The sequence below is a fragment of the Astatotilapia calliptera genome, chromosome 7 (genome assembly GCF_964374335.1).
Source record: "Astatotilapia calliptera chromosome 7, fAstCal68.1, whole genome shotgun sequence".
NCBI lineage: Eukaryota > Metazoa > Chordata > Actinopteri > Cichliformes > Cichlidae > Astatotilapia > Astatotilapia calliptera.
Window position 1 is genome coordinate 60491215 of NC_137428.1, and position 12713 is coordinate 60503927.

Below are 12713 nucleotides of genomic sequence, written 5' to 3' on the forward strand. Positions count from 1 at the left end.
GCTTGTGAACATGACACTACGGCTCTATGTCTGGTTTGCATATTCAGTCGTGTACACTCCCCCGTTTTTTTAAGAGAGCTGAGGAGTATTCACTCGCATCCCATGCTGCCTTGCTGTTTCAGCCGGCGTCGATAGGCGCGGTCTGTTCCTGCTCTCTGCATTTCCATCCCTCACTCCCCTCCCTCTTCCCCACCCACCTTCATTTACACTCATCTCAGTGAGGACCTCTCTCACCAGGGGCTGCTCTCTACGCTACATCTCTCCTCCTATCTGCATTTTCCTTCATTCTCTACCCTTGTAGAGACTGTCTATAACATCCTCCTTCTTTTGCATCCCTCTTTGCCCTTGTCTCATGCTGATGACATATGAGGCTGGGGATTAATGTAAAGGGCAGCCCTCTGCGCTGGATCCGAGAGCTGAGGTGAACGTCTGTTTTTCCATCACAGTGGAAGAGTGCTATAGACTGGGGAGCATCACTTATGCCAGCAGGTTACATCCCCTGGAGCAGCAACGGGACAGCCTCGGGAGAAAACAGCTGCACTGAAGCCCCACGTGCATGGCTGGATGTGCTTTGTGTTGATAGATAGTACACTGAAAAAGGTAGGAAGAGGGCAGCAACAGAGGGGAGAGTAGTATTTAGCAAGACGCAAACCTCCAAATAACGGTTTTGGGGGAGGTGGGTGTGGGATTCACGGGGAGTGTTTTAAATGTGAAAGGAGGAGTTGGGGTCTGCTCTACTCTGCTCTCAGATCAAAGAACTGGAAGAAGGAGGACCGCACAGACTGAAGAGTCAGAGCGAGAGAGAGAGAGAGAGAGACTGGAGAGACTCCAGTCTCCAGAGACCACAGAATTGCAATTGAAGAGACTGTCTGCAGCACAGGGGGGGTGGTTATAAGGACACAAAGTGAGGGAACCAATCAAAGGTCTTCAGATCTTCATTTGGACAGTGTGAGCTTACTTTGTGAGTGAAGACTCAGATTAAGAGGACATCGAAGCAGGTCCCTTTAGGAAATTGGAGGCATTCCCTTTGCGCACAAATCTATAGGAGGATCCAAATATGGCTGTCCAACTCATCCCTGAATCAGCCGTGTGTTTGCTTATGGTGAGTCTCAGAGGAGTACGGGACTGACACCACTGTCTATTCTTTATTCCTTTTGCTGTTTTCTCTTTCTTTCACTGGCATGCTTTCTCTCACCATTCTCCTCATGGCGCGTGCCCATGCTGCCACTGCCATCTCATTAAAAAGGACGCTGCTTGTTTGCCCCTCCCCTTTACTACCATCTACGGTCCTTTTATCATTTGATAACTTCCTTGTGAGAGGCATAGCTCACTAAAGAAATGTGTGTATTTTCCACCCAAGTGAGAAAACTCTCGCTTTTGTCCTCCACGTGTTCCACTACTGCACTGGTCAAGTGTGGGAGAAATGGCTCACACACTGCAGATGTGAGGGTGCGGTGTTGATCGTGGTGCCTCTGGATGTTGGAGACAGTTTAATTTAGTATATATATGTGTCCTATGATTAAGCCCGCGAACAACGACCTAAGGTTTATGCCTTCAGTGCAAGCAGATAAGTTGCTAAACTGAAGTGTTTTCTGTTTTGTGCAAGGTCAGCATGTGAACACTGCCAGTATACAACACTGAATCAAATCAATTTCATATTATAGAGCGAACAGTTTTGCTGCAACCCATGGGATTTCTAGGATCTTGTTAGTGTTGAACCCAGTCTTTTATTGGCATGAAACAGACTGGCTTGGTTCACGTGGTTCAGATCTGGCCATAGAGAGTGATGCAATAGAAATACATAACATAAGCTAAAAATCCAGTAAACTCCATTTGGTCCTCTGTCCAGCCTAACTGTGAAACAATGGCGCTGCAGCTTTGCTGCATGTGTTCATCCTATGATAACCACCAATGAATGACCGTAAAATCTGTATGGAGGGTGACTTCTTATAAAAGAGTCTGTTCTGCTCATTTTCATTCTATAGTGTTGGCATTCTGCAGTCCCAGGGGGAGTCATGCATCGCTGCACTACCTGCTATCTCCACCTGTCATGGCTGTCTGTTACTATGGCAATAGGCCATGCAGTCCACTTGAAAGAGAGGTGGTCGTAAAAAAGGACGAGGGCAGGAGGAAAGTGCAAAATATGATGGACAGGCAAAGGATGGAAGGGGCAAAGCATGAGGATTTGAAAAGAAGATGAAACAAATTAGCCATGGAAAAGTCAAAGTAAGCTTTTAGCATCATCATGGCGATATACTGCAAGAAATATAATTACCCTGATGATGGTTTCCATCAAAATGGGATTTGGGGCTTTGGGGACATAACTTCAGGCATCATCAGATCTGAAGCAGAGAATTTGTGTCCTTTGACTCCACATTTTACGCTATTTTGCTGCAAGTATGCATTAGCATAGAAGGTGTTCCATTATAAGTGTTCCTGCTGTCATAAATGACAGGCACAAAAAGCTTTGCTGCCATCCCAGTTTCACAGCCTCTCTCACATTTGTCCTTGATGTCCTACATCCACAGTCTTCTCACCTTTTAGATCTACTCCCCACAAGCTTACCAAAATAAGCTCACCTTGACATGTATACCACTTGCTCTTTTGGCATTTTCTTTGAAAAATATTTATTGATGACTGTAAAGCTGATCAAACATATGGACTAACGTGTCTTAACTCTGATATTTGAAATTTTCCTATATCTCATTTCAGAGCTCAGTTCACAAAATCTGTGACATTTGCATTCATGCTGTGAACCCATCTTATTTATTAATGGGAGTTTAGCAGCTATGTGTGTGTCTGCATGCTCTTGTGTGGCGTGAGCCGAAATATTAATATTGATCATGCTTCCTGGCTCTCTGTGTATTAATATTTTAGGTGGTTAGGTGATTATCTGCTGCAGTAATTACTGGCAATGCTGTAAATTATTTCCACAGACAGCACAACAAACAAGTCACATCAGAAACAGCAAAGTCAGACAGATCCAATAGATTGACTGAATTAAATCTATAAAATGTTATGGCTAGGAGGAGAAATGTGCAGGGCTTCATCTTCTTGGTTTGTTTTATAAATATAGAACTAAACTCTGGGATATCTTTTACTAGATGCATGTATGTGCATAGACAGTGCTTGCTTCTAATGAGCATTAGTTTTAGAGTAGAATGAAAAGAATCAATGGCATGACTGATTCCAGCTAAGATATCCAGAGAAATGCTGCCAACTAGTACTGGAATAGGTCATAAACTACATTGTATGTAAAGGCATTAACAGGAATTTGTCTGTGAGCTTCATTCCTAGCCTAAATGGGAAATACTGGTTCACAAAGCTAGTTACTATTTTGAGCCCACACGTGCACATGTTCTTACGCTTCCCAGTAATGTGTGTATCCACAACTGCACGCTTGTTTTTGTACTTTAAATCAGAATTGGCACAAGCACTAGTCTTTGCCACAACACATACACTGAGCTGATTAGCTCTGCTCTGGCTCTCTCGCTCAGAGAACCCCCCACCCCCCAGCCCCTCCAAGCTCTCGGAGATGATGGAGAGGTGCAGAATTAAATCCGAAATAGAATCAAACAACTATAGTGTTGCCTTTCAATTAGCGTAGGAGAAAAATAAGAGCAATAATTAAAGACTAAATCCACCCTCATCGTAAGCGCCAGTCTCAAGGTTTAGGTTTTGATGCAGCTAATCCCAGATTTATCATAAATTCCATGTGATAAAGTGTCACATGGAATTTTACTTCATGAAGAAAATGAGGCTGACAAAAATGGGAGCACAGTTTGCCCCAGTGTGTTCTGCTCTGATTCATTCATTTTAATTTTAGAGCTCTCCCGAAAGAGTGGTTGTCTTTTTCCATATGCAGGGGCAGCTGATCAATATGCATGTTGCTATCTGTTACACTGGACCTCACAAAACCCAGCAGCAAGAAACCAGGGCAAACTAGTATCTTGACACACAGACAACCTAAATGGATTATCTTCCTAATGCTGGAGGGGTCTGCTCTGCATACAGTGAGGAAACAGCAGATCACTTTTTTTCAATGTCCACAGCTGCATATATGTGTTAGAGGTTTTCTGATTCTTGCAGGGGACAGTAAACATCTATAAAAGCTGCACATCTGTTTTTTAAACGGTAAATTCATGTTGATAACTTCATAATGCAGCTTTTATTTATAGTCAGGTAAGTGTCTAACTAGGGACCTGTAGCTACACAAAAAGAGAAACTCCAAAGCACAGACCTCATGTCGCCCTTCATGTTGGTGCCCATGTGTCTTCATTACTGTCCTTCATTCAATTATCCTCTCACTGAGGATGGAGGCCAGATGACCTAGTGTGATCAAGCCAGGGGATTCATTCAGCAATAATCAAATCACTGCTCGATGATGTGATGTATCAAGTGGGTGTGTGTACGTGCAGTTTAACTGCAGTGTCCATTCAATATAATTATTTATCCCTGCAAAAACCTGCAATTAAACGCGTGTACACTGTGGGTTTTTGGAAATTATTTTTCCCAGCACTGGATTACTAGGTCGCACTTTCCATTTTTGACGCAGGCGACAACAGAAGAGCAAGTGTACAAATGGAGGAGGGCTGAAGAGCATGGGGGAGGGTTAGCAGAATGACATCATACTGAGATAATTGATTACTGCCCTGCAACAAAGGCAGAGGGGCATAACATTTGGTGTGTGTATGTGTGTTTCTGTATGTGGCCAAAATGTCAACACAACTGCTTGTATCTCTGGTACACCTGGTTGGGAAATGCACAATAGTTAGCAGTTAATGAAGTACAATTCTGCAGTTTCTGTGCATTTTGTAAGAAAATAAGCTTGACATAATTTTAAAACTACCTACAATCCACACAAAGGTGCTTGTTTGTAAAAGGACACATAACTATAAACCACACAAAGACACATACTGTCATAATGCTGCGAAGACAGAAAGTAATGTCCCAATGAACAAATTTATAACCTGCACAGATTTGAAGTTCTTATTGGTGATTAGTATGAACAAGAGGCAGAGGCACAGATGGCATCCCATTACTGCTATTCTTTTTTATTGATGCCTCACTATCTTCCACTTTATATTCCTGTCTGCACGCTGTAGGCTGCTCTTGCCTACTTTTCCTGCACCACTTTATTTTTGCTTATTTGTTTAGTTCTAGTTTGTCTGTAATAATATAAGAATTTGTCCTTTTACAGCCGCAGTCTGGCTGCAGAACAGTCATGCTTGAGTGATGTTAGGAACCAGTACTGCTGATGTCAGCTAACTAAATCTCTGGAGTTGCTGCAGGAAACACTGCAAGAAACAGTTTTACTCTAAGTTGGATCAAAAAGACCCTTTCAAACCTCTTTACACCACTGGTGCTACTTTTCGCTGTATTTATACTTATTATTCTTTTGGAAGTGCAAACACTGGATTAAAGTTGGTTGTTTTAAAAGCCTATTTTGCCCGTAAATAAATGTAAGCAAATCATTTGTGCACAAAATTTGATGATCATAAAACTGCAGTTTGTTGATAAGTGTCATCACCATAAACACCATCAACATATGACAAATTACTTAATTAATTTTGGACTTAGCCAATGTTTCATTTCTTCAGAGCAAATCATCTTAAACTGGAATACAATTTGACATTTTGTAACATATTTAACTTCCAATTAAAAATAAAATAAACTTCAATAATAAAGACAGGAACAATTTCAATTCACTATTTTTTTTTCTTATAAGTAAAATGACCAGAATTAAAGTGTGTGTATCTCTTCCTCATATGCACAGAGGTACACAGTAAGCACAAGGTTTTCAGGTAGTTTGTGGCCTTAAGATTACACTTAGCCTTCAGTGCCCAACATGAAGTAGTAAAAAGTGAGCAAATCTGATGGAGTGGAAGAAAAATACCATCCAAGAAGAGAAATGTTTCTTAAAAATGTAAGTCCAACAATCACATTTTGGGTTAACCTAGGTTTATTGTCCTCTGATGAAGGTATTTATTTATTAATTGTATTATTTGTTGTCTTTAGCCAACTGCTTTACTTACATTAGCGGCTAACATGAGTTACAAGCTAACTATCCTTTTGTTGCTGGGTAAGCAGGATAATCTGTTTTGAGTGTATCTGTCAAAAACAGCTGTTAAAAAAGATAAGATTAAACTATAGAAGAGTTAAATATGCAGTAAACTAAACTGGTACTGCGTGGAGCTTTGAATTTATACTGTGCAACTAATCACAGTATTGGCTGATTAAGATCAAAAGAGCATCAGAAATGTCTTCTTCAGAGTGGATTTGGCTGTGATCTTTGTGGAATAAATTAATTTTCAGATGTGTTCCCCCCCCCCCCCCCCTTTTTTTTGGGTTTGCTTATTTTTGCTTTACTTACTAGCTAAGAATTTAATTATTGTAGAATGAGAAAAGGGGGAGGGTAGAGGGAAGCAAACAAGAGAAACAGTTCAAATCTCAGAACATGCATAAATGTATAAAGGTTGGTGTTTGTGTGCCAGTGGCTAAAGCGTGTAATTAAATCTTCTGAACTGTTTACAGTCTCTTTAAGGACTATTGATGAGCTGCAGAAATTAACTGACTTCGCCATAGTTTCAATTAGCATTAGTAGTGGTCTTTGTTTCTAGCCAGAGGAAGGTCTCAGGTGTGACTGTTGGAAGTGTTTGCAGTAACAGCGTGGTGTTTGCACTGCATCTTAATGTTTGAGAACCTAATGGCTGCCAGGTTATCAGCTGAGCTTAGCTGGTGCAGGTAATGTGAGTGAGGGGTTAAGGAAACTGCCATTAATGAGCACCAGCATGCACCCGGCAGATGCTCATCACAGTCTGCCAATCCTTCCCTGTGCTGTGGCTCCCTGCCTTCACCCTGATGCTTGTTAAAGCTCTCTGTCTCGTTGTCAGGCTACCTCTTCAGGTGCATATCTGTGCAGTGAAATTATCCAGGCTTTCTAATTATGGGTTACTGCAGTGCATAGAACGAATATGGGATGAAACGTGTACATTGATTTATATACTCACTCATGACATAACATGTGGTCTCTTGAATAAATATTTAAGAGCAAACAAAATGCTTAGATCCTGCATCAGTTTTAAGAGATTCCCCTTTTGGCTATTGTTGACTTGCAGGATATTGCTTTCACTAAAGTGCATATAAGATATCCATCTGATGGCTGCCCTCCTTTAAGAGGTCAGGATGCTGTGGAAAAGATCAGGGCAGATAAATGAGAGATTTCTGTTTGTACTGGTGCATCGAGACACAATAAGCTCAGTATGGAGCGTAGGGCGTGAACCGTGAGATAAAGGTAAAGTGAGCTGGATTTGAATGTTTCATTTTTTGCTTATTTGCATGTCAGTTTCAATAAAGTGAATGCATAAATAATTTTCCAGGGCAGTGGCAGTGTCACATTCACAAGGTGCCACCTGTCATGTGAGCCAGGATGCAGGTTTAGGGGAGGGGCAGCAGGATGGCACAAGAGGCGGGGAGTAACAGAGGCACCAGGCGGTCTGATTGGCTCACCATCTGTCTCTGGGACCGAGCAGATGTCTGACTAGAAAGACCAATCTCGATTTGCTTCCAAGTTCACTTTCTCTCCCTTTGTGTGGGTGTGTGTGTGTCTGCTGCTGTGAATGTGACTGCCGTGGGTCATGGATGTGTATATTTGTGTGTGTGTGTGTGTGTGTGTGCTACAACGTGCATGCATCTGACATTTCACACTCTGGTTGACACAGGTCCCAGAGGGGCTGATTGTCTTCCATATGGAGTGAGTTAACATAGAACAGGCCCTTGTCATAATGAAGAGCTGTCCTGTTAGCAGCACTTACAAGGTAGGCATGAAGAGAAAATATGACGGGTGAGTCACTTTGTCATACATGTGCAAAGTAACTCACCTGTCACATTTTCTCATCGTGCCTACCTTGTACGTGCAAGGTTATGTTAGGTAAACTCAGGGAATATTTTTGCAGCTTCCTTTTTTCTGCTCCAAAAGAGAAGGAATCATTTGAAGAGCCCTTTGTGTAAAATGAGAGATATATCGTCTTCATCTGGGTCAAATTATACATGCCAATCCTATGGAAAGTCAGCAAAACACCCTACATTAATAAAGCAACAACCCTGAAGAAGGCAGGGTTTAGCTACTATAGAACAGTGATGGTTGTTGGGCAGGACACAGATCAGAATTGTTCTAAAAACCACACTTAGTCATGGTTTCAGTATATTTATTTATAACAAAAAGCAGTTGTCTACCAGTGAAGTCCTTCAATTATATTCAGTTGATCCAGTAATAACAGAAGGCTTGATTAGCTCCATTTTTGTACTCAGCAGCCAGGTTTATCTCATAATTCTCTTCTGTCCGTTGTTGCCGTGATACATCGGTTGCAGCAATATTGGAAACAGAGATACTGGTCCATCGTTTATAGAGATAAAGTCGCAAGGTTTGTCATCCAGGAGACTGAATTGTGTTCTGTTTGACACTGTGTTTCCACTCACTTGCAACTTTTTCTCACTGGTTTAGTTTAAACACCAAAAACCTCTCGGTTAAATTTAGGAAAAGGTGCATGGGCATTTAAAAAGTTTTAAAATGCTCCTGCACCTCATTAGCACAGCATGTTGGTCCTTGCATGTTTGTGTGTTTAAATGCGTTGCAAAGGGTTGTGCACTTTAAAAGTGTCCATACAAGCGTTCTGGTGACCATGTCAAGAACGTGTTTTGGGTAACTGTGAGACTTCTTTGGCAAAATGGCTGTATTTGCTGCCTAAAACTGGTTGTTTTTGCATACCAGGAAACAGTTAATTCACAGTTTCACTAACAAATCAACTTTTTTCTTTGTACCTCTTAAATTTCTCTCTTAATGTCAGAGTGCCTCTTATTTGAGGTTTTTTTTTTACCGTTCTTCTGGGTCCTCTCCATCTTTTAGCCATGTCTTGACCCACTTAGCCCACCTGAACCGCATCAACATTTCTAACAAAATGTGGCATGACAATGTTACTGAAAAGCAGTGACTTTAAAATAATCAACGACAGCATCTGTTTGCTTTTTAATGTAAAACGTTAACTGTTTGGTTGTGTATATGCCAAACTTCATGTTGCCCATGATGAACTCACAGTAGCTGTGGAGATGTTTGTCTCCTTGTTTAATAATATTTTCCTGCTGGCTGCTCAAATTGGCGAATGGTAGCTGCGGTCCTCCTGGCCTACTGCTTTAACTTTGCTTTAAAGAAAAGAAAAAAAAAGAAAAAAATGGGTGTATGGGCAGTGAAACCAGGAACAAATCACCAACATCCTGTTTTCAGCAAGAAATAGAAGACTTTCTGAGACTTGAGAAACTCTTTGCTTTGTGTGTACTGCAGTTTATCTATGTGTCAGTGTTCAGTTCTTAAAATATTCCATGACAGTCAGATGTAACTGAATCAGCACACCCCATCAGACTGACTTTGCTGCGTCTTTCTTTTTTGTCTCTCGCTTCCACAGACATATGACCTTGGTTGTCCTAGCAACAGTCATCTTATCCAACGCTTTTTGAAAAAAATCTTTATTTCTCTACGATTAATTTCCAGTGGAGATGTTTGTGATGTAGAATATATTCAAAACAAAACCTATGTAAACTTGAGGATCATGTTTATGTTTCATATCAAGGCTTACCCAGTATAGCAGGGTAACAAACAGGATATCCATTTAAGGCACCATTAACAATGACTGGTCTCATTTGAGTGGGTATTTGAATAAGGTTTTGAATGTGTTTCAGACGGTTTAATTATAAGGTGGGAAGTTGAAATGCGAAATGTCATTTCTTCCCGCCGTGCATTTATTGCAATATGTTGAAATATGTTAATGTTAAAAAATATGTTATGTTAAAATGCTCAGTGCCACCAGGTATGTGTTCTTGCTTTTCTGTGAGGAGCAACTGCATGTGTAGTTCAGTTAAGAGAAGTAACGGAACAGCTATAGAAAAGCAGAAAGTGCAATTTCAGTGCATGATCTTCCTGTGTGAAAAATGATGTAAACTGCAGAACTAGGTGTTGAGAAATATTAGCAGAAGAACAAACACACATGCTGCAACAAAATTAGTCAAGACTGTGTTACAGAGTTTCACATATGACCGACAAAATCTTTGATTTAACTCCCTGTGACCCTTAGAAATGTCATGATTTAGGTGTGATGTTCATTAACTCACTGGGTGTTTTTTTTTTTTGTAATGATATGGTAATAGCTTACAGTACAAAAAGTGCCTGTGTGTATATGTGTCTGTATGGCTTTAACTCTTAAACAATGAAAGCAAGACTTTCGTTTAACCCACTGAGTTAAAGCTGAAAGTCTGCACGTCAATAACATTTTGATTGTGTGATTTCATATCCACTGTGGTCGTTTAAAGAGGCAAGATTGTCAATTTATCCAGATATTTATGGACCTGAATGCATTTTACAGCTAATTCTCCATGGAGCAGGGGTAAAATGAAAAAGATGAAATAGCAGAGCAGAGCAAGACAAAGAGGGCCAAGCTATAAACCTTTCGTTTTTCTGCCTCTAGAGGGAGATAAAGACATGATAAAGCCTGTTTGAAAGTCGTACCTCATGTCATTGTTGCCAAATAGCTCAGTGTTTGTCTTATCTGTCCATAAAACTTGCATGCATTTTGTATGCATTTGACATGTCCATGTGGGCATCTGCAGATTTCTGCATATTGATGTATATTTCACTTAACTGTGGACAGTGACCCTGGTGTTCATGCACTAGTTCCAGTTCAAGGCAGGTATGAGCCTTAGTGGTTCCAGGGTTCTTCCTGAAGATCCTAACCAATTCCCGCTCATCGGAGGGTAACAGTTTAGGTCTTCTTCCAGGCCTTGGCAAAATGATGGCTTCTACTTACATATAGTGTTTTTAACTGATGATCTTGTATAAATCTGTGAGTTTCCTTGTTAGATCCTCACTGAGTTCCTTGGACTTTCCAATTGTTCCGAGTGTTAGTCAGTCTAATGAGTGCTGTCAAACAAAACCATTTTATGTTGGCAAAAAGGACCTACCAGCTGTAGTCAATCATGATCACTAATGAGAAGTTAATAGGTTCAGCAACAATTATTAAATGTTTTTAATGAAGTTAACATATTCAGGTATGAAAACCATTGAAGATGTATGCTGTACAATCATTTCCACCCTGGCCAAATGCAAAGTTATGACCACAACTATATATCTAATATAAGATCTATGATCATTTGTGCTTTTAAAATTGTACCGTGCATTTTGCAGTTCTTAATGCATCCAGGAGCCTGCAGGAAGTGTTGTATTCTGGTCATTTGAGCACACCTGTCATTACATGCAAATTCAGCCGGTCAGAGAGCATTAAGTCAATAGTAACGTTTTATTATTGCAAATTATTGTAAAAGGTGTGTACCCATGAGCTAGTTCATGTTTGTGCGCACACACAAAGAGAGTAAAAACAGTGTATAAATGAGGTTCATAATAGGCTGTCATTCTGCTATGGCTAAATCAGGATTATGTAAGCAAGTTACAAAAATATGAAACTATAATAAACTAAACTTACAAGATGTGTAATTAGATTATGATTACACTGTTAATGACTGTCTTTGTAAGGGAAATTTTATTTGACCAACAGAGGATGCATTTTATTTGCTTAAACAATTTGCATAAAGGAAACAAGAGTATTTTTGAAATTTAAAAAATTGTGGCTGCATCCATTTTTAAGTGAACATTTATTTATGTTTATCTGTTTTGTAATTTAGTTAATTACGGTTCTTATTACAACGATGTCCGGTAATTTGTATTCAGTTCATTTCAAACTAATGCACAATTTCCACCCAGAGCTATTAGCTGAAAACTTAAGACCCAGTCCTGCTGATCAGTGACTGATATCAAGACTGACTGACGTTAACCAGCCTAATTCCCTCAGTCATGTATAATATTTAATAAATATATATATATTATTTAGTACTGAGGGAATGTATTACCCAACAGGCACACTGATGACGGGGTGAAGGATGAATTTACTTACTGTATGGATTCCTAATGGTTGTAAAATAGTGTATTAGTAGTAGTGTATGTGCAGTATATGTAAATTCTTACATTCATCTTAAAAGTTGTCAGACTTGCCAGAAACCTGCTCCAAACTTTGTTCGTTAAAGGTCGACATACACATTAACATATATAGTATAGGAATCTTTCTCCCTGAGGAAAGATATGTAATTTTTTACTTTAATCATGATTACAGCTTTAGCAGTAATAAACTTTTTCAAACAGTTTGCTATTTGATGTGTCATCAAATACAAGCCTAATGCTTAGCTTTCAACCTCTTTTTATAAAGAGGGCGCATTTTATTTGAATATAGGAACTGCCAGCATGTTTTATTAGAGTTTCTTCAGTAGAGGGCAGTGTTTGATTGCAGGTGAATAATGCATCACTCCTGGTACCTGCTATACTGAGTTTCTGGCCATGCTTTGGGCATGTGTTTGAGTGTACAGCGTGTGTCAGGAATATCGAAATAGGTCACATTTCTGTGAGTGTCTTTGCCTGCAAAAGGAGTCATCATGGCAAAACTGCAAAGCCGCACACTTCCTCTGAATAAGAAAAGGCTTTTCATGAACCGCTATGAGTAATGGTGACACATGAATGTAGATGATGAGTCTGTATAAGCAAAGCCTGACACACAAACACCAAATTAACTGCGGTCAACTCTCCACCATGCTGTCACTCTCTGTGTATCTCTCGCTCTCTC

At 40.0% G+C, this 12713-nt stretch overlaps 1 protein-coding gene across 2 annotated transcripts in view; it reads left to right on the forward strand.

The window, feature by feature from the left end:
- The first annotated feature begins 211 nt into the window (after nt 1-211).
- Nucleotides 212-12713, forward strand: part of frmd4a (FERM domain containing 4A) — a 94934-nt gene continuing 82432 nt past the window's right edge. Inside the window, exon 1 of one of the 2 annotated variants that reach the window (XM_080304762.1) lies at nt 212-1102. In XM_080304762.1, the coding sequence (XP_080160888.1) occupies nt 1058-1102 (45 nt within the window). In that variant the 5' untranslated portion in view covers nt 212-1057. The remainder of the gene's footprint in view (nt 1103-12713) is intronic. The other variant, XM_080304761.1, reaches the window with a different exon arrangement.